General features: G+C 39.5%; 1 protein-coding gene across 2 annotated transcripts; it reads right to left on the reverse strand.

Annotated features, from left to right (window-relative positions):
• Positions 1-1,911: 1,911 nt before the first annotated feature.
• On the reverse strand, positions 1,912-27,464 carry C1QTNF3 (C1q and TNF related 3). Of its 2 annotated transcripts, none has more exons than XM_088796474.1 (6): positions 26,976-27,464; positions 21,073-21,184; positions 18,658-18,812; positions 15,408-15,537; positions 7,806-7,905; positions 1,912-3,968 (listed from the first exon to the last, which is right to left on the reverse strand). In XM_088796474.1, the coding sequence occupies exons 1-6, from the start codon at positions 27,396-27,398 to the stop codon at positions 3,809-3,811; spliced, it is 1,080 nt and encodes a 359-aa protein (XP_088652600.1). In that variant the 5' UTR covers positions 27,399-27,464; the 3' UTR covers positions 1,912-3,808. The 2 variants fall into 2 exon arrangements, with proteins under 2 accessions (XP_088652600.1, XP_019592817.2); XM_019737258.3 differs by having other exon boundaries at positions 1,913-3,968; positions 27,195-27,452.
• Between the last annotated feature and the right edge of the window lie 407 nt (positions 27,465-27,871).

Here is a 27,871-nt window from a genome sequence, read left to right on the forward strand (position 1 = left end):
TTGCGAATGCTCTTAATATGTTAAGGCAAACAAACCATAGCAAGATACAAAAATATATAAAGTGTAATAGCAAGTGATTTGTTTCGTTACTATGTTTTTAAAAATAAAAGTCATAAAGATATGCAGGAAAAGACAGAAACAAATACTTCAAAATGCTATTATTATGTGTGGTGGGATAATGAATTTTTATACTAAGTGCTTTTACTAAATGCTTTTATGTATTTTATAAATTTTCTACAGTATTTTTTATAATCAGAAAAGAACAAAAAGATATTTTTAAAAATAACACTCCAAACATAATAGAGCATGAACTTGTCTCTCATCATCAAATACTACCTTTTCCACAGCTGTCTCCTGCTGTGAGCTGGGTGTTGTTTCTCTCTCCTGTGGATCCCTAGCCCTTTGCCTTCTGTGGCTCTTAAAACATTCTACTTTACATCATCCACGCACTTAACCCATTTTCCCTCTCTTTCTCCATTATGTTTGTTAAACAAAAACCTTCAAGATTGAAAGTTTTCCTGAAAGGCGGGGCTTATTGAGCCATATGCTCGCCAGGAAAAGGTCCTGGGGCATAAATTATAAACTACCAGCAGCAGGGCAGGATGGAGAAGACAGACATGTCCACCGTCCTGGGGTTGCCAGGGAAGAAAGATGTAAGTTGCTTTGAAAGGATTTACATTAGCTATAGATAAAGGGGGAGGGAAAAGGTGCATCAGAGAAAGTTCTGGGAGAGGTGAATAGCCCATAAAGGAGAAGTATTTGATGCTTCTTGGTTGTGGGCAACAGTCCAGAAAGTTCACGTGTAAGTAGGAAGATGTGGCATCTGGTGGACAGCTATTCCTTCTAGTTGGCTGCTTGGAAGTTGATTCAAAGTTTCAGCATACAGTCAGAAATGTGGGCAGTCTTTTGTTGGTTTCAGCCTCTGACTATTATTAACTGATCAACGTCCCTTGTCTCTTCCTCCCACCCTCCAGCCTGCTGTAATTTAATTTAGGGCATCTTGGAATTTTTCATTTGTCAGGTTAAAAATTCATGAAAGGTAAGAAATGCACTTTAAATGTTGAGCACGTCCTGGAATAGCATAGTACTTTTGCACAAAGTAGATGTTTATCAATTCCAGCTACGCCGTTTGGAGTTTACATTTAATTAGTCTACCCTCTGCTTGAATATTTTTGACTTCAGCTTTTATTTACAATATGCTCAATGTAATTCCTTCAATATAATCTCCTTGTCCAGAGTTCAAATGCAACCTGTCTACACTGGAAAATCACCCAACCTGCCCATTCTATGAAGTAGTTCTGCACTGTATGTATTACATTTCTGCAGCAAGCAGAAACCCACGTGCTTCATTTGTGGAGTTTGTCTTCATTTGGACTTTAGGATTTTAAACTTGGATGCTTATACCTTTACATTTACCATGATTCCTACTATGGATCTCCTTTTTAGAGCCTTAGTTTTAGGAAGGCTTGTAAAACTAGTCTTCCATGTCTAATTCTTGTCATGGGTGAAAATTGGAAAACATCAATGATTATCTTAGCCTCCTCCCACCTTCGTTAATAATCACTCTTCTTCACACCCTGTACTTATTTGCAAGCCCAAAGTGCTTTCCACCTGCGCCCTTGGATGTGTCTACTAAAGTGAAAACTGGAATTTAGACATCACCATAGACATACTTCCAGTTGTGATGAAGATCTCTTACCCTCCAAGATACTCAGATTTCATTAAAGGATCCTGTAAACATCACTGTCTTCAAAACTCAGAGGATTGAAGTTATAACAATGGAATAACTGAAAGGCGGAGTTTTTGTTAGACAAGTGACCCTGCTTTGTGTCCATCAAAACAGTGTATGGCGGTTCACCTCATCTGCATGAAAATCTTTTAACTTTACATTAACAAATCATAGGGACTTAAATTGTATGGCTATTTAACTTTATTAAGAACACTATAAAATGGTACATTAAACAAAGGTGTGTATATTTTCATATAATGCTTATTAACGTTTTTCTTGCCTCGATTTTATCTAAAGCCAGAACAATATCTTCCTCCTCTAGGTACTGTACTTTTAGAGTTTGTTTTTAGATGTGGAATTCCTTTGGACAGCATGCAACATCCAAATAGCTATTGGCAATGTACTGTTACGAAATATATTATGACATTTGGTCACTGTAAACTTCAACCCCATAACCCCACAGCTCCAGAGGAAAGGATGGGGGGTGGGGATGTATCCAACACCACAAAAGCATTACCAGTCAAGCACTTTATAGCTAATATCCATTCACTTTTAAATAGTACTGCATGTGGAAGAGTTTAAAAATATTTGCAGATCAAAAGAGAAGTGTCAAAGGCTGAACTGAGCATGAAACACACTAAGTTGGCTAATAGTGCAGCCCTAATTGATTCTCTCCGCTTCCGGAGACAGGGGTAATCAATATGAGTAAATTCAGAGTTTAAAAGCCTCTGTGGAAATTCAAATGGTAACAGAAAATAAATTCAGAGCTCATTACTTCTAAGGGAATTCATTATACGGTATTTGTCAAATATGCGTCTCTCTAGTGCATTTTAAATATGATTCAACATCAGGCTAAACACGTGTTCCAATGATACTTTCTTTGCTTAATTTGGGGTACTATCTTTGGGTACTATCTTCAGAGAGTATCTATAGTGCATTCTCGTGAATATCCTTTTGGTGACTGATTTAATCCTCTGAGAATAGATTTTGGGTGGAGGGATAGGCAAAAGTCAAATGGTACAGCTGTTGTGTGAATATTGATTAAATATGGTAATCCAGGAAGTCATGGCATTTTTTATTTAAAAAGGTTGGGATTTTATTGCATGTCTCCTATTTTGTCACTGTTATTTTGACTGTGTATAACTGAGTCTTTATCTCCTTTAACACGACTTGTCAGTGTGTGTAAAGTTTATTAGGATAATTTCTAAATTGAGAGAAAAGAGGTGGTTCTGTGCGTACGATGTGGACTTAAACTCACCTCAACTGGTTCTGCAGGTCAGTGTGAACAAAGAGCTATCATAATCTAAGAAACACAAGGGAAAAGAGTCAATCTGATAAACCAGATCTGGTAAACTCAATTCTGGATCATGAGAAAATTTTATTTCCCAAAATACAAGCTGTTAGAAGTTAATATTTAATTACAGCAGTATCCTTATTTAAAAAAAAAAAAAAAGGAGGCATCGATTATTTGTGGGCATTGTGAATACTTTTGCTATCTAAAAGCTATCTGGAGTTACTAAAAAATTTCTCTACTTTATTCATGAATATTGACCCACTGGATCAAAGTGTTACTTCCCAGTGTAGGCTTCACAAATGTTTCTGGTACCTCAGTCCTGGCAAGTGCCCCTGTTCTTGCCCTGTCACCATCATAATCACTGCATCCTATTCTCTGAAAAGTTATAATAATGAACCCAAAACCTCAGGGGTTCCTGAAACCTGCTATTATAAGAAAACAGAGCAGCCCAAACCCTTTATGAATGACTTCTCTGATGGGAACAACTATTTCCAACCTGTATCAAGAGGGTAATTTTCTTTTAGGTGCTGAGGGAAGAGTGATAAAAGTGCTAAGTATACTAGTCAAGGGCACTTGGGAAAGCTGTTTTGTGGTTTATTCTTCTGAGCCCCTGAGTCATCCCACATTAATGCTGTACCTGTAGCATGATTAACAATGTAACCAATATAAAAATTTTAAAAACATGACATGTAGAACCCTCAACTCTAATATCCCTCAGATCATATTAATAACAATACCAGCTGGCTACAAGTCTTCCCTAAAGTGGATCTGGTCTATTCAAATATTTACTTAGTTTCAAAGAGCAGGAAGCCTGCAAAGGTAGAGAAGCGTTGGTGGTCCCCGTGAAGAGCGCCATTGCCCATCCTCAGCCAGACCTCGTCTCCTTTGGCCAGCTTCAGGACTGCATGGTTGCTGGACGTATCTGATTTCCCCTTTGTTTCATAGCTGGAAAGGAAAAAAAGGCACCAACTACTCAGTCTTTGCAATGGACAGCCAGCTCTTTACCAAAATCTGCCCTCCCTTCACTCCCAGACTCTCATGCATTTAGGTATAGACCTGGGATTAAGTTCTTCAAATGGCAGGTGAACAGAAGTAATATGTGCCACTAACAGGATTGGCCGATACAACTCTCACAAACATCGCTCCTTGATCCCTCCTCATTATGACTGTATAGGATGCTAATGAAAATGACGAGAATTACTTTGGAAGTTATATGTTGAAGACTAAGTGCTTGAAAACTATGTAGAGGAAAGCTCTTTCTCATGTGCCTCAACCTAGAACAACCATTCTGGACTGTTCCATGAGAAGAAAAGGAATTTCTGCTATGTTCAAGCCATTACATTGGGCCAAGGTGACAGCAGTTTAGTCTACCCTAATTGATTTAGAATTTGATACTAAAGGAGGGTGCTGCCATAACCCAAACTAAAATACAGATGCTCCTTGATTTATGATATCATTATGTTCAAATAAATTTGTCATAAGTTGAAAATGTACTTACTACACCTAACCTACCGAACACCACAGCTTAGCCTAGCCTACCTTAAATGTGCTCAGAACACTTACGAACTAGCACATTAGCCTACAGTTGGGCAATGAATGCACTGTAGACTATCAGTTATTTACCCTCGTGATTGTGTGGCTGACGGAGAGTGGAGGCTCATTGCTGCTGTCCCGCAACGTAGAGAGTATGGTACCACACACCACTAACCCAGGAAAAGATCAAAATTCAAAGTTTGAAGTACAGTTTCTACTGAATGAGTATCGCTTTCACATATTCGTAAAGTCAAAAAATTGTAAGTTGAATCCTTGTAAGTCAGGGACCATCTGTATGTTGCATTGGGTCATGGTCAGGCAGAGAGCTATGAGGAAGCAAATAGAGAGGGTTTAAAAGCTGGAGATCCACGTTATGCTGTAGAAAATATTTGAGAAAACATGCAATAACTTGGAAGGTAGACCTAATGCCTAACAAGCCTATCAAAATACACTTGGCTGTTTTTAGAAAGATGTTTCTAGTATAGATAAGCTCAGACAAGAACTGACATGTTTGAAGCAGAGAGAGTGTAGACTGTTGGGGCGTAACAGGGTTAGAAAAGACAAGTGCTTTTATACCAGAAAGAACAGAGATAAAAGTTGATGTCAGCCCATTAAGACTTCTCATTCAATCAAATAGACACAGCCTGTGACACAATCTGATGAATTAAAAATATTGTCTTTCTAGGACAGTCTCTTTAATAAATGGTGTTGGGAAAACTGGACAGCCTCATGCAAAAGAATGAAACTGGACCACTATCTTATCCCATATACAAAAATTAACCCAAAATGAATTAAAGACTTGAACGTAAGATGCGAAACCATAAAACTCCTAGAAGAAAATATGGGTGGTAAGATCTTTGATATTAGTCTTGATGATAATTATTTTAATTTGACACCAAAAACAAAGGCAACAAAAGCAAAAATAAGTAAGTGGAACTATATCAAACTAAAAAGCTTCTGCAAAGCAAAGCAAACAATCAACAAAATGAAAAGGCAACCTACTGAATGGGAGAAAATATTTGCTAATCATATATATCTGTTAAGGGGGTTCATATCTAAAATATATTTTGAAAAACTCATACAACTTAATAGCAAAAACCAAATAAACAAACAAACAAAAAAAAAAACAATCCAAAGAATCCGGTTAAAAATTGGGAAGAGGATCTGAAGAGACATTTTTCTAAAGAAGACATACAGATGGCCAACAGGTACATAAAAAGATGCTCAACATCATTAATCATCAGGGAAATGAAAATCAAAACCACAGTGAGATATCACCTCACACCTGTTAGAATGGCTATCATCAAAAAGACAAGAAATAACAAGTGTTGTCCAGGATGGGAAGAAAAGAGAATCCTTGTGTACTGTTGGTAAGAATGTAAACTGGTGCAGCCAATATGAAAAACCGAGCTTCCGGAGGGGCAGCGGATGGCTCAGTTGGTTAAAGCACGAGCTCTCAACAACAACGTTGCTGGTTCAATTCCCACATGGGATGGTGGGCTGCGTCCCCTGCAACTAAAGATTGAAAACAGCGACTGGACTTGGAGCTGAGCTGCGCCCTCCACAACTACATTGAAGGACAACGACTTGGAGCTGATGGGCCCTGGAGAAACACACTGTTCCTCAATATTCCCCAATAAAACTAAAACAAAACAAAACTGTCTGTGGTTTACTAACACATATAACTCACTGGTAGCCAATAGAGCAAAAGCCTGCTAAATTACTGAGAAAATGGTATTACCCCAAAAAATCCAAACCTGGCCTAAAAAGGGCTTGGGATGTTCAACTGAATACTCTGAGCCCTCAACTTTGCACCAGCAGAAAGTGGGCTGTGAAAGAGCCAAGGAGAACCTATTTATCTTTTTGATGAGGCCGTGGAGACACATAAACACGGAAGACCCTCCCAGAAGAAGAATCAGAAGCCAAGGGAGAAAGAGCCCAGAGACTGATTTGATGAAAAGGACTGCTCGTCCACTGAGGTTCTGGGCTTTGAGCTGGATGCATTAACTGAAGTTTAGTCTCTCTCCCATGGGGGCAGAGATGGGGAGACAGGCATTCTAAGTGTGGGAAGAAGGGTTCAAGAGATACTTGGTAGTCAGAGGGGCACAGAGGGTAGCTAGCTGTTCACTAGACTCCATTTCCCCTCTTCCATAGAAGCTGCTCTCCATTTCCTTGCTGTCCTTGCACTCGTTAGGTGCAGTTAGGGGTGGGGAACAATGTGACAATGTTCTCTGAATAAAATGCCTGATGGATACAAATTTCCACAAGCTTGATGCTCTTTCCTCCTTCTGACTGTGGCAGACAATGACGGCGAGAATTTGGAAGTCAGTTTTATAGATAGCAGAATGGCTTTCACCAGACTATGATTTCAAAACCCAGGCCGAGCCCCACGCCCTCCTCCCAACATCCACACAATCCCCTCCTTCATCCTTTCTGCCTCGTATCTTTCCCAGCCTGGAATTGAACAAGAAAAATAGAGTTCTAGAGTGTTCGAGCCTCTATATTCTGGATCTCTTTGTTGCAGAAGCTTTACATACTTAACTCATCTTTTTCTCCTTTGGTATTTCAAATGCATCCTCCCACTGGAGGCCAGACTCCAGAAGAAAATATGGTAATTCTCACAAGTCATCAAAAATAACAAGGAAAAGATAACAGCCTCAAAGGTTTTCATAGATCACTCACCACTGATTTAATTATAGGAAAGATGAGGGCTCTGCTTCTCTCCCACATCCTCAGTTTACATCAGAGCGTGTTGAAATATTTCTTTCTAAAATAATCCCCCACCCCCTCCCCAAGGATTCCTGGTGCCAGGTTGCTAGGATAAATATCAGAGCAGCAGCACAGCCAAAAGAGAGGGACCCACTCCCAGCTCTCAATCCGCCAGCTGGACGGTGGAGAAGGCTAAAATCTAGGCAAAGGGGGCAAGAGAGTAAGAAAGCAGAAGAAAAGGCTGAGAGAGAAGAGAAGAAATAGTGAGTTAAGAAAAGAATACAAATGATTAGTTATGGAGAGTGATGCAAGAAATTAGCTCAAGTCTTCTTAACCTGTTTATGCTTAAGTGCATCGGGTTTACTTCCTCCCAAATAGTAATTATAATCTGGCCATACATTGGTGCCCAGGAGTTCTCAGTGATGACAGTGTCCACGTCAGCCTGTGTCGATTCCTATAGAATCAGTTCCCTGGCATTTGCCATCCTTTGAGCAAACTATGGCGGTGTGGATGCTACCTGTGATAGAAAAGCCCACCCACCTGTACATGCTGAAGACCGTGTTGCCATTGTGCATGAGGTACACATACACTTCCTCAACGTCTTCGTGCTTCATCATGCTGAAGGTGAAGAAATACACACCTGAAAAAGGCAGGTATTTATTTACTTTTATATTAGTATGTCGTGCATTGAGTACTGTGAGATCGCAGGGAGAGGTGCCACATGACTTCACACTTCTTTTGTTGATAGTCTATGTGGTGTGTAGGTTCTTCTTGGCCCTCATTTGCATGAGTGCCCCTTTACCTGCTCTTACCTTCAAACGGATTTAAATTTTTTGGAGACTTTCTCAATGCATATATGAGGTCTGACCATTAAGTTCGCGAACTTGTTGCAGCAATGTTGCTAACTTTTTTTTTTTTAATATCAGAGGGATTATTCATTATGAATCTGGACAAACTGTTAACCAAGTTTACTATCTGGAAGTGCTGAAAAGTTGCGTGAAAAAGTTAGATGAAAACGACCTGAACTTTTCACCAACAATTCTCGGCTCTTGCATCATAACGCACCAGCTCATATAACACCATCTGTGAGGGAGTTTTTAGCCAGTAAACAAATAACTGTATTGGAACACCCTCCCTACTCACCTGATCTAGCTCCCAGTGACTTCTTTCTTTACCTGAAGATAAAGGTAATATTGAAAGGAAGACGTTTTGATGACATTCAGGACACCAAGGGTAATACGATGACAGCTATGCTGGCCATTCCAGAAAAGGAGTTTCAAAATTGCTTTGAAGTGTGGACTAGGCACTGGCGTCAGTGCATAGCTTCCCCAGGGGAGTACTTCGAAGGTGACTGTAGTGATATTCAGTGATGAGGTATGTAGCACTTTTTCTAGGATGAGTTCTCGAACTTAATTGTCTGACCTCGACCTTGTACCATGTGTCCCTAATCAGATTACAAACTCTAAAGGAAAGAGTCGACCTCATTTTGGCTGTGTCTCACTTGCCCCCGACCAACTGCTTAGGGCACAGAACATGCTATTCCTAGGTACAGATTAACTGTCCTCAGCACCCAGCACAGGACATGTATGGACAAGGTAAGAGCTATGCACTGATTAACACCTGGCCCTCTGGGGCCCAACAAAATAAACAACGTACAACATTACAGGGAATAAGTACACTTGCCACAGATATTAGCCAAAGATGAGAAAGTACTGTTGCAAAGCTAAATGTTCATCAGTTCTAAAGAAATATTACAATTCCAGTAATTTCCAATGTTATCCTTTGTGAGTAGATGAAATCATGTACAATAAACAGAAAGATGCAGCTCTGACTCAGCACATAACCTTGCTACTAAAACTATGAATCCTTCTCATTTGAAAAAGTTGAACATATTTTAAGAGATAAGAGTTTTCTTGTAAGATTCTAGGGCTCCTAATCGAAAACAATTTACTATGACCTGTTACATTCTAAATGCCAGTGTGGCAAATACCTTCACCGGATGATTAAGAAGAATCCAATAGTAGGAAGATGAGAGCAAAGGAAAATCTTCTCAACCCCAACGGGTCTTAGACTTGAAAGTACATTTTGGAATGATGAACGAATATAAATCATCAAGCTCTTATTGTTTTCCATGCTACATTTTTAAGCTAATGGCCTTGTTTTAGTCTGTTCAAGCTGCTATAACAAAATACCGTATACTGAGTTGCTTCTACTCATAAACGACAGAAATTTATTTCTCATAGTTCTGCAGGATGGAAGTCTGAAACCATGGTGCAAGCACGGTCAGGTGAGAGCCCTCTTCGAAGTCACAGACTTCTGGTTGTGACCTCACATGGAAGAGGGGCTAGGGGGCTCTGTGGTGCCCCTTCTTTGAAGGCAGTAATCCCATTCATGAGTGTTCCGTCATCAGGATCTAGTTACCTCCTAATACCATTACTTTGGACATTGGGTTTTCAATGTATGAATTTGGGGTGTGGGGTGGGGTGGGACACAAACATTCTGACAATAACAGGCTTTGTGAGAGAAAAACCCGGAAACATTTTTTGAAAGAGTACTGCACAGTGTTATGCTCTTTTCCAAAGGTGTAATCAAGTAAGAAGCTGCAAGGGTATCATGTTGATTCATCTGCCTCTGAGTTGAATCAAATAAAGAAGTATGATTATGCTTCGTTTAGCGTCAAACTTGCATATTCAATATGCTGGGAATAAAGGAAATGGAATAGAAATCAGTCATGTACATTCATAGGCCTAGAGATTAGTCCACCAATGAAAAGTAAAGGCAGATAAAAATTAGAGGACTCAAAGAAAGTAGTGTATATGTGTTCAGTTTTTCACATTTCATAAAACTTCTTATTAGTCTCTCTCTCTCTTTCTCTCTCTCTCTCTCTCTCTCTCTCTCTCTCTCTCTCTCTCTCTCTCACAAGCACTCCAATTTTCAATGCCTCAAGAAGATGTAGCTGGAATCAAAAGGACAAGAAAGGATATTAATTTTCATGAAAAAAATGATGACTACTATAAAAAATAGATTGCAGAGGCATTTTAGAAAGAGCAGACTAAGAAACCAGATGGTGAATAAATGAAATTCCTAGAGTTGGAAATATAAAAGTGAATATATATTTTATCCACATATGGCTTTCCTCTACAAGGGAAGGTACTGAAAACAGAGGCAACACACCTGCACTAGGGTTTTCAGCTCTTTGTGTTACTGTAATTGCAGAAAGCAGACTTTTTGTTTCATCCCAAAGTGGAAAAGCATAAAATGGTCGTTTTGCAATCTATTGGATGAGGTTTAAACAGTAAAGTGGGAGTCAAATAATTGTTATTGTCAGAATTCTGTTCAGCCCAAAAGAGTTCTAAAAAAACTACTAAATCCTTCAATTACGAAGTATTTCGAAGGTGACCGTAGTGATAGCAATGGAACCATTGATTGGGCTTATCTAGGCATTTATGTCATCTGTGGCACAGATGGTGTTTAAAAAAAAAAAAAACAGTTACAGGAAAATGATAACATAGACTTTCAAAGCAGAAAAATCACATAAGAAAGTTTAAAGCTGATTGAAGTGTGATGAAAGACTGCTTCTATCACTACATGTGTCAGTTCCTTTCTGACCTGGCGGATAGAAAAATAAATCAAGGCACACATTCAAAGCATCTATGACAAATCTCACATGGCCACTGCATCCATCAGAATTTTCTTCTTTTGCTTCTGTGTACCATATAGAGAAAAAAGAAGAGTTGAAAACAAATACCAAAAGTATCCATTTTCTGCAAAACTAAGAGACTGGGGAAAAAAAACACACAATAAATTTAAAATATTTATAAGTGCTGTCAAATGTCACTGACAGCAGGCAGAGTCACATGGAGGCAACATGGGTGGGGGGCAGGGAGTTTTCAGGAGGCCAAATAACAGCCCATCTCAAACAGTGCCAAGAAAAATACACTCCCTGACAGGGAAGGGCCAATCTGAAGTAGAAATGCTGCAAAGAAGCTCCGATGAGCAGGGCTGAGATGAAGCAAAAGTTACGTTTTCGGGAAAAGTTGCTAAATAAAGTACAGAAAGTGTGCAAAGCAGTCCTGCAGTGGCAGCTCTCAGAATCTGCCAGCTAATAGAAGGCTCCTAGAGACAAGAGAAGTGGCAAGTCCAAGGCCAGTTACAGAAGTCTCCCTGGACGCAGCACAGTCTGGGGAATCAGAGGAAGTGTGGCCATACAGGGAAAACACACAGAGAGGGGCTCTACTTAAAAGGACCAGTGAGTCCCATGAGAGCAGGGGAGGGAACCATTGACTTACCAAGCCTGGAAAGCTGCTGGGGTCCCCACAAAAACTACTGCATATAGTGGGTCTAGAAAAATCCGATTCATTCAACTACCAGTTAATTTTTAAAAAGTAGAAAAGAACAGCAAAAGTTACCAATAAATGAAGAAGACTCACCAAGAGGAAATGTTGTCATGTAGTTGATGGAAATTGTAACCAAATATTGCATCATGAGTTTAAAACATATTAATGAAGTAAATGTCTCTATGAAAGAATATTATAAAACAAAATGCAAGAAATCATGAGAGAAATGGCCCCTCAAAAGAATTGAAACCTGGTGTAAGATATAGAAAAAGCAAAGAAAAAAAGAAGTATCACAGAAACAAAACCAAGAGAGAAAAAATTGAAAGAGGCAAAAAGGAAAACAAACCCTCAGAAGACACAATTAAGAACATGCAGTACAGAAATAGAAAAAGCAAACAAGATGGAATGGAAATGAAGACAAACAACAACGAAAGATTAAATAATAGACACAGAAGACCAAAAAAAAGTTGAAAACAAAACAAACAGGCATAACTGGAATCCTTAAAGAAGTTAACCAGTGGTATACTAAGGAACATGGGGAGGGGGTCAGGGCTTGGGGGGAATGCTTATGAGTGGTCCATCCCACAGGAAATATTTTATCAGTGACATTGTTTAGAATTGCTGGTCTATGATGATAAGAAAAATCTAACTTTTAGTTGATTTCATTACAGTTTTAAAATATTCTATAGACAATGTACCACGTATAGCCTGAATTCTTAGCACATGTCAGACTGCTCCCATTGCCACCTCACCTTAGTACAACAATGAGAAAAAAAACAGTATGGATATTTACATTTAAAAATATAATCCAAAGAAACTTTCCTGGACAAAAAGATTTACCCTCACACAACAAAAGGACACACTGCATAACAGAAAAAGTTGACCCAGAATGACCAACTCTTATCCTAGAAAAATCATTGGAGTTTGAAGTAAAAAAAAAGAATCTTTGGATGTTAAACAAAATGATTAAGTCACTTATAAGAAGAAGAACTCAGACTTATTCCAGAGTTCTCCAGGCCAAATGCCAAAAGACAGGGAAAGAAAAACTGTAAGCCAAGATTTTTATATGCAGCCAAAGTTATGACAAAAAGTTATGACATATAAAGTCTCAGGGAACATTGATGTCATAAGCCTTCTTGAGAAAATAATTAAAGGATAAAATTTAGCTAATAAAGAGATGCCTGGGAAATTCAGTAAAATGACTAATGGTGAACACTGAATATATTAAATTGCAGGATAAGTCTAAACTAATCACCTCTGATTGAGAAGCACTATTCTAAAAGATAACTGACTATCTAAAGCAAAAATGGTAGCAATTTATTGTGTGCTTACAGAATGTAAAAAAATTAAAATGTGTAATAACTATAATGCAAAGGATCAGAGGGAAGAATTAGGAAAACACTGTTGCAAGGTCAGTACACTGTACATTAAGCAGTCTTATATTATTTGAATGTAGATTCTGATTAATTGGTGGTTAATATTGTAAATGCCAATGTAACAACTGAAAAAATAACTTAGGAAAGAGTTTTAAATAATAAATCAATAGAGCTAAAATGGAATGAAAATGTGCTCAAGAAATGGGGGAAAAGAAAACAGAAACAACCGGTAGGGCAAATAGGAAACAGCAAAAGGATAAATCTTAATCCAAATATGTCAATAATTGCATTAAGTGTGAATGACCTAAACACACTGGTTAAATCACAGAGATTATCCGATTAGATTAAGAAAATTAAGACTAACAATATGTTGTCTATAAGAATAACACTTTAAACATAAAGATATAAGTTGCTTTAAAGTAAAAGGATGGAAAAATATACCATGCAAATACTATCCAAAAGAAAGCTAGAGTAGCTATAATATATTAAACAAAGTAGACTCCAGAAATATGATGAAGGATAAAGAGAAACATTACAAAAACTCTATTCTCCAAGACTCTAAATGTGGTTTTTGTTTGTTTGTTTGTTTTGTCTTAAATTCATGAGTGGATAAACAAACTGTAATATATTCATTTAATGGAATGCTACATAGAAAGGAAAAGAAACAAACTACTGGTCTATACTGTGGCAGTGGGGACCCATTTCTATGCACTTGTTAAAACCCACAGACCTGTATACCACAAAGAATTAATTTTACTGCATACAGAATTTTTAAAACTGGGCCAGAATGTCAAGGAAACTCAAGATGAGACAGACAAATGAATCTAACCGTATTGTAAATGAATGAAGTAACCAACTGAAGGGCATGGGGAAGAAAGGATGCGACTCTTTGAAGTGGATACTATAAAGATAAAAAGAATTGTACACCAACATTATACCCTATTTGGTAAATTCGTTTCTCATGGACATGGGTTAGCAATTTTGTAACTACTTTATTTGAATACTAAGGTTCATAAAATACGTAAATATATTATAGATTTCTAAAGCCAGATTTCTCACTATCAAAGAAGAAGTGACAAATAAATAAAGGGAATTCTAGAAAGAATCCAGTGGTGCTATATTTGAGTCGGATGTATGAGAATAAACTCGTATGTGTGTGTGTGTGTGTGTGTGTGTGTATGTTTGTTTGTTAACACACAATGTTGGTAGACAGGGAAATAAATATAGATATGTGTATATACATGGGTTAGTGCCCAAAGATATATTTTTAGCTCTTCTGTTGATAGGAGCCAGAAGCAGTGACATCACAGTAGCAACGAGCACATCTAGTACCTTGATCTTGGTTTTTAAATACTATTCTCCAATTTAAAACAAACGAAAAAAGGCTCCTTGCGGAAGTGGTATTTCCAGAGCTGGGACAGGAATAAAACGGAAGATGAGCCTGAAGCAAGTTGTGGTGCCAGAAAGTAATGAAGTTGGTGGGGGACTGAATAATGGCTCTAAATACGCCCAGGTCCTAAAGTCCCCAGCATCTGTGAATGTCACCATAGAGCCAAAAGGGACTTTTCAGGTGTTAAGTTTAGGATCTTGAGATGGGGAGATTATCCTGGATTATACAGGTGGGCCCAAGGAAGTCACACTGTTCTAATAAGAGAGCCAAGGAGGTCAGACTCTGAGAGGAGGTGATGTGACAGTGGAAGCACAGATTGAAGAGATGTGGCCAAGAGGTAAGCAATGACCACAGCCTCTAAAAATTGGGATAGGCCAGCCCCTGGGTCTTCCGGAGAAGCCAGCGCTGCATATCTCTTCAGTTTAGCCAGTTAAACTGATTTTGAACTTCTGACCTCCAGAATTGTAAGAGAATAATTTTGTGTTGTTTTGAGCTCCTTAGTTTGTGATAACTTGTTACAGCAGTAGCAATAGGAAATGAATATAGAAGTGCTCAACATTTTTTTAAAATTAAAAATAGGATCAGGACTTCCTTGGGGTGGTGGCTAGGAGAGGACAGTGTTACGACACATCTAAACTATAAGAATTATGATGTAAGGACTTTTCAAGTCAAAGGTAACTATGCCCTCCTTAGGAATTATTTAAGTCAGTTCAAATCAGAGATAATAATTTTAGTAACCATGGCCATCATTTTAAAAAGTGTTTTTGTCTTTTGAGGTTCTAATTCATTTACTTTGAAATCCAACAGAAATCTATATATGAGCAGCTTGTTTTAACCGGAATCAGAAAGAATTAACTCCTTTCTTTGTTCCCTCCCACTTCATCCTTTCCCTCCCTCCCTCCCTCCCTCCCTCCCTCCCTCCCTCCCTCCCTCCCTCCCTCCTTCCCTCCCTTCCTTCTTTCCTTCCTGATTGTTAGAGTGATTGATTGTTAAAGTGATTGATTCAGCTATTCATGTGAGATTTATTTTCACATCTCACCTGATACTGGGGCCCCAAATCTACCAGTCATGACATCAAAGAAGTTTCCAATGTTCGTCTCAACGCTGCTGAAGATAATCCCACTGTTCTGATTGCTGAAGTGAGTTGCCAGAGACGCCATGAATGCAATCTAAGGAAAGAGTTGGTGGTTAATTCATAGGCAATTTATTTTAAAGAAATAAGGTTTTCATACAAGTAAGTTTATTTCAAAAGTATGTGTAATAGCAAGATCAGAGGTAACTTAAACATTAGTCTATGGAAAATGAATTAAATAAATTGTGGTAATATCTAACATGTTCATGCTAGGCAGCCATTAAAATGATCATATATATCATGTGTTTCAAGGAACATTTGACTTTCAAATGGTTTTTGAAATATTAAATTCTGTTACCAAATAGTATTGGGAAAACTTGGATGAAATCTTCTACTTATAATTATAAAATGCGTATTAGCATATTAATGATCTGAGAAGCCCTGAAGCCAAACAACTTTTTAATTCTTTTTACCCTGTGTCATTTTTTCCCCCAAAAGCATTTATAATAAATACCGGGGGTGCCAAAAAAAATGTATGCACATGACTCGTATTCATTTTTTATTACCAGTATATATTGAATATTACAATTTTCATACAGTCTTTTTTCCTTTCTTAAAATGTGTATACATTTTTTTGGCACCCTCTGTATATATTTAGTCTTCATCCCAGGTGGTTCTGGCACACAGCTACTAAAACCTTTGGAAGTTCATAAAGGCTGAGAATGATCAAGGTGTCTTTTGTTATATCAATGAGGTGACTTTTGGAAAGTGACACAGGTAACCTGAAGTTGGGGCTGGTTGCCAGTGGAGCCAACGTTGTGATTAGAGGGTCGGAAGTTGCAGTCCCACCCAGACCTCTGGCTTCTGGAGGGAAGAGGGGCTGGGGGGATGGAGTTCAATCACCAAAGGCCAATGATTTAATCAATCACGACTATGTAACAAAGCCTTCACATACACACACACACACACACACACACACACACACACACACACGAAAGGGGTTCAGAGAGTTTCTGAATTAGTGAACATATGCACATTTAGGGAGATTGGTACATGTTCTAGGAGAGGGCATGGAAGCTCTGTGAATTTTCCCCATACTTCGCCCTCTGCATTGCTTTCATCTGGATATTCCTGACTTATAACCTTTTATAATAAACCAGTGATATAGTAAGAAAATGTTTCTCTGAATCTGTGAGCCACTCTAGCAAATTAATCAAAATCAAGGAGGGGGGTCATTGAAACCTTCCATCTATAACTGGACGGTTGGAAGCACAGGTGACAACCTGGACTTCTACTGGCATCTGAAGGGGGCGGGGCTGTCTCGTAGGATGAAGCTCATAGCCTGTGGGAACTGATGCTACCTTCAGATAGTGTCAGAATCAAGGGAAATTGTAGGACACTCAACTGGTGTTGGAGAATGGCTTGGTGGTATGAGAAATACCCACACATGGGAATTACACTGCCGGTGGAGTCACATTTGAAAATCAATGCCAATCCCCTGTCCAAACAGGTCATTGAAACTGAGTGTGAATTAGATCTATAAATTCTTTAACTTCGAGGATTATCTGTCTTCAGTGAATGAAAGTTTTAGGGAAAGAGGTGAGAGCTCAAATAATTTGAAGTTCTGGAAGACGTGGGGCGGGGGGTGAGGAAAAGGCAGGCCTGAGAGAATCAACAGAGAAAGGACTTGGACAGTCAGACAGACATAATGAGAGCAGTGGATGCAGAAGGATGGGGAAAGGGTGACACCAGAGGAGGGATTTTTAAAAGAGGAATAAAGCGGCCTGGAAATCACCCTCTTTTACAATCTGCCTAAGTCCAGTCCTCCCTCCTGTGTAATGCCTCCTTTAAAATATGTGAAAGTAGTTCTTCTAAATTATTATACAATTGTGGTTTTAGGGTCAAATAGTTGGTGAAGCAAATTTAGTAACTGTTTTCCATGAAACCAGATACTCCAGGGTCCCTTGGCCAGGTATAACCATTTACAGGTTTGAGGTTAGTTTCTAGCTTTGAAAATGTTCATCATTCATCTTATTAGGCATCTTTAACGCGGCCAAGAGGCATTTGTCTCCTTGTCTTTGTAAATTTATACTGGCACATGGCTCACAGGCTGCTAAAATTATTAAACAGCATTCATTAAAAAGTTGCAAAACCACAAAACCAGTTAGAGTAACACACAGGACTTCTTAGTGCACAAGGCCCACAAAAATGACAGAATTTATACATGGTCATACAGCCACTACAGACAAGAGTTGCTTTATATTCTAGTTCTTTAAAAATCTCTCATATTACATTATGTTCCCTCAGTTACTTTATTTTAACCACAAGTTTCTGTTTCAGGAAGACATACCAGTCAGAAACAACTTTAATAAAAAACAGTAACTTTCAATGTTCATAGGAATCCCTTGGAAAAATCAATTTTAAAACTATTAACCAAAGTAATAAAAAATAATCCAGACTTAGTTATTTTCTTGGTGACCTAACTTCACATTTTCAAGTTTTAGATGTCACTGGCAAAAAAAAATTTGAAGATCACTTATACAAGAAAAAAACATAGATAAATCGATACTTGAATTTGGGTTAAAATGTCCAATCATAGCCTGACGAATGGATTTTTAAAACTTTAAGCTGAAATAAATATGATCTTGTCTGGAAATCTGTAGGTGGATAACGCAAAATAAAGTGTCTCTAGTGATAAAGAAGATACTCATGAAAAAAGTTTAGATAAAAATTTTGCCACAAAAATCTGAGTTGATAGAAAGCAATATATGTTCATTAATATCCATATATATATGTATATGTGATTTAAATATGTAAATGTAACAAAATTAATAAACAAATGGCATGGTCAGATGTCTACTTACAATATTCTATGTATCCAGAAGTTTATATATTCGAGTTGCGAAAAAACATTTTTATTTAACATATCTTCTCATTTGGAAAATGGGAGAGGAGCTGATATTCAGGGTTGCCTTGTATTGGGTCTATTGAGGAGCTGAATCTCACCCTTCATCAATTTCTCTTCTCCCTAAGAATGATTGCAAACCACCCTGAACAGCATAGATCTTACGCAAACATCCTACAGATGAACGAATTGAGACTCAGATTTACTCAACATTGGTGCGCTCTTGAAGAAGCACTCAAGCCTTCTGACTCCTGGACCCTAACAGCCAAGACAATTCAGAAGTCACCTGGAGATACACCGAGCACGACTTACCTGCAGTTCTGGTGGGATCCCCGGGTGGCCCTTCTCTCCTTTGGGGCCATGCTGGCCTCGTTCCCCTCTTGGCCCCAGGTCACCTTTGTCTCCTTTCTCACCTTTGGACCCTTCATGGCCAGTGGCTCCGTTATTGCCGTTGTTCCCATGATTTCCTTAAACAACCAGACATCGTGATATGAGGAAGCCCAGTCACTCATATTCACCATCTATTTTTACACAGCCCCTTTCTTCAAAAATGTACCAGCTCAATTGTAAAAGAGGATCATTCGAAACAATCCCAAATACAGCCATGGAGACATTATCAAATGGGATCTCTTTCAAATGGGACACTGAAGACAGTCTTAGACACTCTTAAGGCTCCAAAGCCTGTTTTTCTTATAAAGTAAAACTTGGATGAAAAATTGTGTAGAAGACTTATTATCAAAGCATCATTTATAATAGCAAAGATTAGAAACCACCTAAATGTCCACCAATACTGGAAGGACTAAAGAAAAAAAATAGTACATCCCAGAAAATGATGTTATATAGTCACACAAAAAAAGAATGCTAAAGAAAAATATTTAATAACATTTATAATATTTTTAGATAAAAAGGATTTGAATCAACAGGGACAGGATGATACAATGGGGTGCCAAAAAAATGTGTACACATTTTAGAGATGTTATCTATGTATTAATTTTCGAAGTTGAATTGAATTATGGTAGCAGTGTGTAATTGCAGAAGTCAAACGTGACTTGTACTCATTTTTGTTATCGGTATATGTTGAGTATTACAATTTTAATAAGTTTTTTCCTTTCTTACATACTATGGTATGTGTATATATATGTACATGTTATATCAAAAGGGGAAAAAGACTAGAACAAATTACATAAAAATATGTGCAGAATATGTTTTTTGTGTGTGAATGGATGGAACACGAGTGATTTTTGTGACACTCTACATACTTTTCCGTCCTTTTGAAGTTTTCTACAAGACATGTACCACTTTTATAAATGGTGAAAAAGTGAAATCACTGATAAAAAAAATTCACAGTAATTCCGAAAGCACAACTTGGATAATGATTTCAACTCTTCACTTTGCCACTAAGAGACAATGTCTACACCTCTTCTTTTATTTTTATATTTGTTGACTTTTAGGCCCTTTTGATGTTTCTTTTGTCTGTGACCTTTGGTCAAGTATCATACCAGGCTTGCAATCTTTCCAGATGGATGAACTTTGACTGTGTTGACCAGTTAATGTGCTAATGACAAAACTGTTCCTGCTAGGACAGCCTGTCCTGTAACCTCAGAAGAGTTTAGACCTTAGGAGATTGTAGAAGGGTCTGACTAGCCCCTACCCCTAACCACTGCACCTGCTACCTGCTGTCCCTGGTGTTCAGTGACATAGATTTCAAGCCAGTCATCACCGTTTAAAGTCAAACAGAGTGTTTCTTCATTTTAAATTTGGTTACATTTGAGAAATCACTCAAAAATATTTTTAAAAATTAAACTTCATTTGATAAATATTAATATTGATGAGGGTAAGTCAGAGAAAAGCAAGTGGACCTTTGCCAACCCCTGATAAAATGTCCTACCTCCAGGAATTGACCTGGGAGGAAGGAAAATAATTAAAACCCCCGATAGATTCAGAAAGAAAGTAGTTAAAACCCCAGATAGATTAGGAGAGAGGGGACCTGGGTTGCCTTTTCCGTGGCTGACTCAGGATACCGGCAAATTACCCAAACGCCACATGCCTGGGACACCACCCAGTAGAGCAGGGATGGCTGAATGGTGGGTCTAGAGGAGCGCAGTGGAGCTCTACAGCATTGCCCACGCCACCACATGGTGCAGGAGAGGGAAAATATTCCCAGGAGCCCAAAAGAGGCATACAAGTCAATTGGGAGATAGCTGAACATGAAAGACCCTGAGGCCACGGGAAGAAAAATTTCGCTGGATGAAGAATCTGACAGAAAGATGGGTAGCTCAGGGAACGACACCATGGAGGTACCTATAAGCCAGACCAGTAGACTCCTCCTTCACACCCTCACTTCATAAATTCCCTGAAAGTTAGATATAATGTAATGCATGAACCATGCTGTGGCAGAAACACTGAAACGAGGGTAAGTCCCGATTAAGATGAGGTAGTTCCATACGCCATGATTGTGAAGAGACTCCCAGCCTGGGAATCTGGTGTCTCAGGCTGACCAATGCCTGTGGGAGCCTTCGGGTTGTATAGATAATCAACATTACAGAGTTTAAACTGCTCCACCTACACTGTCTCTATAAACCCAGTCTACCCAACTCTCCTGGATTTTCCATGTATACACTTTGGATCACACACAAGTGATCTCTAATTATTTAGGTTCACTCCTGGCTTGTATTTTTGGCACAGTCTGTAATCAGGCTGGCACCAGTTCATCTCTCTCCTACTTACCTGGAATGCCAGGGGGGCCAGGAGGTCCCGGTGGCCCTTGGTAGCCTCGGAAGCCGTAATCTCCATGGCAACACTTGCTGCAGTCTGGGGGCAGTCCTCCTGATGGTGGAGACTTCAAAAAGATACAAAGAGACGCTTCAGAGAAAGGTGCTTGTGAGTAATTAGGACTTTTGAATTTCCTCTGTCCTTGTTCCCTAGGTAAGTTTAACTCTAAACAACCCCCAGCAACATCAGAAAAGATGGTATAGGGTGGAGATGTCAGTGGCAAAGGAGTCACGGGGTAGCTAAGGTGAACCAAAGATCAAAAAGGAAAAGGAAACAGGAGCGTCAATAGAACAATGTGCTCTTTGGAAAGGAGTGTGAGTGGGAATGAGGGATTGGGGCAGTATTCCTGAGAAGTACTTTTCTGCTGCTACGGATGACAGCCAAAAGAAGAAACCCCAGAAGTAGTCTTGAAACAGTCTTTCTTTCCCAATGGCCTCAGTTGCCTCAGATGTAGCTAGACTAAATAGAATGAACCTCAAATAATAAGAATTATCAACTTCAAACACAGGTAGTAAGACTATCAATATTCATGACATTGGGTTAAGAATTCTTAGAAATTCTGAATTGTAACACTGGCTTTTCAAACAGCCACAACACACTTAAATTACCTTAGGAAATTAAGCACATGAAGTAAGTATTCATTAGTCCAATACATTTTTATTAATTGCCTCATTTCAAGTTTGGTTCATCTGACAAGCCACTCAAAAGTGTTTTTAACAATGAAACTTCAGTTGATAAATAGTAACATCAATGGTGGTAAGTCTTGACACAACTTAAACTTCCTGTACTGGTGTACTAATTAGTTATCCCTGGTCATCTGCAAAAGTGAAAGAATCCATGAGATTCTACAAAGTGAGAGCAAGAAAAGGTTTATTGAAAGTCAGGCAGAGAGAGAGAGAATACGGCCAAAAGGAGTTTAGCCAGGGCAGAGTCCCATAGTTACAGCTGCAGCGGGTTTCTGTTTATATTTTATATTTTTCTATGCAGGATGTGGGGGGGATGCCATTACAATTGTCGTCTCCTGGGAACTGTTCTGTTCCCACCTATGATGGATGTAAGGTGCTTGTCAGCTTACAGGTGCAGTGCTAGCCAGGGTTTCAGAGCCATGTGGTTAATTTTTAAGGTCATTCCTGCTAGCTCACAAGCCCGTTCCTGTTAACTTCTTGCCTGTCCTATCCTGCTAGCTCACAAGCCTGCTTCTGTTAACTCTTTACTTGTCTCATCACTTCCTCTTCATAAGTATTTAACATGATCTGTTTTGTACTCCACTTCAAAATTTAAAGTGATTACCACATTGTTTGAACCATATTTAATGAGTACTTAAAGGGTACTAAATGTATTCAAATATGACACTGACTTAAACGTTTATTTATTCAAAGATAAACTTCTGAAATTTGTGCTTTCACTTCAAGCAGCTACACATCTGGTGGAAATTGATTGACAGAAGGGTTACAGTTGTGTATGAAATTTGGAATCTCATCTAAATGGGCAACTTGCCTCTTAATTGCATCATACAAAATACTTGTAAAAACTTTCCTAGACACCAACTGTAATTCAACAGTTTCTTGAAAACAGCATATTGTTGCTAAGGGATTCATTTAAAAAAGGAAAGGAGGGAGGGAGGAGGAGAGAAGAGAGAGAGGACGGGAGGGAGAAAAGGAGGGACAGAAGAAGAAAGGATGTAAAATTTGCTTTTTCTCTCTCACTAGAAATCTGAACAGAAAAGTGGATCAAGGCTTCACATTGCGGTACATTTAGACTTTACTTATTTTTCTTTGCTTTTTTTTTTTTTTTTTTTTTTTTTTAAATAAAAAATGAGCTTGGACTTTTCCCTCACTCTCTCATTCCTGTTTCCTAAAGGTTTCCACCAAGCTATCTGGGGAAAATGCAGAACAGTACCCATGGTCCAGGTCGTCTCCTGAAACAGTTCAGAGCCCAAGTCTTGAGTGATCAGGAGCTACAATTTGGAGCTAAGTCTTAATCTAGTCTTTAGCCCCCTAGACCCAAGCATGTAAAGGTATGAAAACCTTTTGTGAAACTGGTGGAGGAAAAGACAATCAGTGAAAGTAATTGGTCTGAGACAAGGGCTTTCAGACACTTGGAAAGTCAGACACCACAACACCGCCCCATCTTCTAAAGCAAAGATGCAATTCGAGAAGTAAGTATTCCATAATTTCCTGGTACGACTTTGCTAATGTGAAATACAGGCCTCTAAGTTCCAAGAAATCCAGGACTCTGCCAATAATGGATTTTAGAGAAGAAGGGAGGGGCAGGAGGGAAAATCCTGAAACGGAACCATTTGTTTTAAGAATAGAACTGAAATACTGAGACATTAAGAATGTTGGAAAGATAACTGAACTTGAACTTGAACTCCCATCTCAGTTCTCTGTGACTTTACTGAAGTCACTTTCCCCCAGACATCATTTTTCTTGGTGGCTAAATTAGAAGATTGGGTAAAGATGGTCATGAATTTTCTTTCCAGCTCTAAGATGCAACGAAGATACTAAAGTCTTTCGCAAAGTCTCAGTCAATAACTTAGAAATGCTTTGTTTTTAACGTCTGGTATCTAGGCATGAGATACTAGATAAGTCCAGGAGAAGGGGTTGCTGTACCAGAGCTAACTAGGGCTGGCGTGCATGCCCAAGCTTCCTGTGGCTCTCCGAGCACTAGACCCACCACCAAAACAGGGAGACACTTCTGGTTACTACTAGTTGGGCACCTGCAGAGGACATTTCACATGTTCCTCCCTTTGGCCTTGTCTTTCAAAGTTCAGTCAAATAGAACAAAGTTAGTGAGCCTTTTGATGAAGTCTTAGAACAAGTTACATGACAGGATGTGTGAATTGAGAAGTTTTCTCCTAGGTAAGGGAGGGTTACATATTAGGTAGTTACTGTATATCACCCTCTTAAGTTTATCAACCCCTTTCCCAAAATTAAACCAAATTTGAACACCAAGGACATGCAAATGGGTGGGAGGAGGAGTCTCTAAGAGAAGTTCCATCCATTTGGTAGACAGAGGCCCAGGAGCAGTTGCTCAGAATTGAGCTCTGCTATTAGTAAGTAACTTCTAGAAAAGAAAGGCCATAGCTCCTTCTTTAACCTAAGGAAGAGGGAAGAGAAAGAAGGAGACGGGAAATGGGAGGAGGGAGAGAAGGGTATCCAGAAGGAGGAGGGGAGATTGATAAAGGTGATTGATGAAGAGCTGTGGAGAAGAAAATGCCAGGAAAAGAGAGTCCAGGTCTGCTTACCCCCATCTCTGCACATGCGAATCCACCATGAACCCCATAGCCAGAGGCATCTTTCTAGAACACAAACCTGATCACCTCACTGCTCTGCTATGAACAAACAAACAAACAAAACTTTTGCTGGCAAAGTAACATCTAAGCTCCTTATTTGGCCAACAGAATCCTCCAGCCTGGCCCAATAACCACCCCATGTCTTTCTCCCATAACTCAGGAGCTCCAGCCACACGCACTCCTCATGGGCTCTCTCAAGTCTCTGCTGTGGCACATTATTATTTTTTTATTTTTTATTTTATTTTATTTTATTTTTTTAATTTTATTATTATTATTTTTTATTTTACTATTTCTTCCATGGACAGCTAACTTTTTTGTCTCATCTTTGAGATCCAGCTCAGTGGTCACCATCACTCTGACAGTTTCCTCATCTGCCTTTTGTGCATTGACTTCGTCACATGGTGTTTACCTATCTGCTAATTTATTCCCACTAGAATCCTTCAGAACTGCTCAGAGAAAGGAGCTTGGGCATATTTATGCCCATTCTAAAGCTGGGCACATAGTAGAAGATCAGGAAACGACTGGTGAAAGAATGAATGAGGAGAAAGGAGAATTGAAAGAAGAAGGGTGGGGAAGTGAGGAAAGAAGGAAGAACACAGTATAATCCAAAATTCAATGTGGGTTTCCATACCCATTAGCAAAGGAGTTGTTTCTTTTATTTTAAACTTTTATTTATTTAAGTGTGTTTTTCCAGGACCCATCAGCTCCAAGTCAAGTAGTTGTTTCAATCTAGTTGTGGAGGGCGCAGCTCACAGAGGTCCATGTGGGATCGAACCGGCAACCTTGTTGCTAAGAGCACCCATGTTCTATCCAACTGAGTAACTGGCCACACCCAGAGGAGTGTTTTGAAAACCACTAGAATACCAATGACTAAATTTCCTCAGTATCTCCTGTTGGGCGTTTGTTTGGAAATGCTTCAGGAACCCAGGGGAGTTTGAAAGCCCCCTGGCTTCAAAAACAGCCAGAAAGTGGCTTTTTGCTCCTCCCCCCCCATCTGTTTTCCCATGCTAGATGCCTACGGGAGCAGAATGTGGGTGGAGTAGAAATTAATTTGGATTTCAGTGGCCTGCTGGGTGTCGGTTGCCAAGAAATAATGACTGATGACAGTCTGCATCTGCCTTCTGCTGCCTCTGGGGACTCGCTCTGCCCTGGCCAGGAAACATGCAGCAAAGAGTCCATCTATGAAATGGAAAGTCCAGACCAAGGTTTGGATAAAGGTGAAAAGATCTTCACCACTATGGAAAACAGAAATGAGCGTAAACACCCGTTAGCCAGAAGATTGTCAGACAGAAGGACAACCTTTAAAAGTGGTTTTCAAACACTGAGCTTACATTTAAAGGTTATCATTTATTCTGTAGCTCCTTAAAGAAGCATTTTTTTTTTCTTGACACAGCCCCACAGAATTGCGTGATCAAGTTCGAAGTCTCAGGTTAGTCCCAGATCTACAGCTGATTCTGTGTGTGACCTTGGTATGTTCAGATAACCCGTCTCAAACCAAATTTCTCCATCTGTGGTAGGAGGGGTTTAGATTTCAATGGCAAGCACTTTTTCAGGGCCCATTTAATGCATGGAAGCAGTCAATTCTTGTGGTAAAACCTATATGTTCAAATACCATATAATTCAGAGTAACTCCATGTGCCCCTTCATCTGATTTCAGCATGCTTGATACCTAGAAGGTAAATCAAGAACTGTTTCTTTCTTATGTTGTACACCTGAAACTAATATAATGTTCTGTGTCAATTTTACCTCAATTTTAAAAATGTTTTAATAATTTGAAAAATAAAGACATTGAAAGATCTGTTTCTTCCTTTTCTTAATGTTTTAAATTAAATTGAGTTTTTCACCAATTTGCCATTCACTACACTGAAACCTTGACACTCTCACACTACCTTAAGAAATATGTTTCCTGATTGCTAAGTTTATACCCTGAGAAATATATCAAGTCCACTGTAATTATCAGGCTTTAGAGCATACATAAAAGGTTTGCATTTTAAATACACACAGTCTTGTTTTTTAACTCTTTGATCCATTTTGAAACACATGTCCAGGTTGAACATAGAAATTTAGCAACCTTGAATGCTATAAATCAAATCAACAAGCCTGGCATGAAATGTCACAGTAAACTCGCAAATCAAAGTGAAGAACTCAATGGGTAGTTTCTCCCTGCTGGGAAGGATTAAGAAAATCCATCTGTCTTATGATCTGCAAATGATTAGCTACAGCCATCCGTCTGTTTGCATAGGTCAGCACTCTTTCTTTCTGCACTAATACTAACGGAAGGAAGAAACCAAGTCACAGCCTAGCAGGGAGCTGGCGGCCCCTGTTCTCCTTTCAGACGCTGCAGTCTCTCCTTATCCCAGCACATCAGTCAGTTCTACCTCTGTTGATTTTCTCACAGAGACCCGCAGTCCCCCTCGTATCCCAGAGCCACCCAGAAAGAGCCCCACAAGCAGCTCAGCAAACTTCTAGAAAGCATTCATCCTCAGAATCATAGCTGAAAAGAGCAAGAACAGCCAAACTCATGAAGCTTTCCCAGTAATCGTTAGAAGAGAATTCTGAGTACCTGGCCCCAGAATGGGGTGATCTGGGCTAGGTCATCTACCTCGGGGTGCGGTAGCTCATCAGGTCTCAGGGATTTTAGGTCTGTAGAAGTGTTATTATCCACAGTCCCAGTTTTAGGATGGCTCCGCTCTCTCACTTTCTCCCTCCTGGAGCCGCTATGGCCAGTCTGCTGGTGGCTTTGCACTATTCTCGCCACCACTTTATTAGCTCTTCTGCTCACCTCCATGTATTCATCTTGACACAGGCAAAATGGGAGGAAAAAGAAAGCCAGCAGGTGCCAACAGACGAGCTGCCCGAGCATGATTCTCAACAGAGCCACACAGCCTCCTGGAGAAGACGGCCGGGGCTCCAGGCGCTGTAGTGTCCTCGGGCAAATGCCAGAGCTGGAGACGAGAGCTACAGCCAGCCGAGTGGTTTTATACATTGGTGTGCAATAAATAAGGCTGCAGGCATGCCAGAGGGAAAGCAGTCCTCCTCTCCAGGCAGAACAGCCCATTCATCACTTTCCCACATCACAGGCAAAACAGATTTGTGTGCACAGCTCCCAGTTGCTGGGGTTCATAAATGTCACACCTTGGCATGTCTTTTGTTAAAGTGTGAAGAAAACATATGCAACCATCTGGAAACAGGGAGTATGTGTCCAGGGGTTTGCTTTCGTGATTAGACATGGAAAGGCTGTGCCTCCGCCGTCAAAGATGCCTTTTGGAAAAACCTACCCTTGGGCGTGCCAGGAAATCCGGGCTTAACTGCACCAATTCTGTCTGAAATGGCAGCGGGAACCCATTCAGGGCAAACAGCGGAGCTCCTGCACTCTCGCTGTGCGTTAATATTTCCCCTGTGACCAGCTTAAAGTAACTCATTTCCCCTTCCCGACACCAGCAACAGAAGGCATTTGGG

This window comes from Rhinolophus sinicus, chromosome 3 (assembly GCF_057876585.1).
Source record: "Rhinolophus sinicus isolate RSI-liver-muscle chromosome 3, RSI-T2T, whole genome shotgun sequence".
In the NCBI taxonomy this organism is placed as follows: domain Eukaryota; kingdom Metazoa; phylum Chordata; class Mammalia; order Chiroptera; family Rhinolophidae; genus Rhinolophus; species Rhinolophus sinicus.

Bases quoted from the DNA above. Each gene is read 5' to 3' on its own strand.
- C1QTNF3 (XM_088796474.1), bottom strand. From the start codon at position 27,398: ATGTATAAAACCACTCGGCTGGCTGTAGCTCTCGTCTCCAGCTCTGGC. The intron at 7,906-15,407 runs GTGAGATGTGAA...TGCCTTTTTCAG, and splicing joins ATTTGGGGCCCCAGTATCAG to GTGTGTATTTCTTCACCTTC. The intron at 3,969-7,805 runs GTGGGTGGGCTT...TTTCCTTTCCAG, and splicing joins ACGGTCTTCAGCATGTACAG to CTATGAAACAAAGGGGAAAT.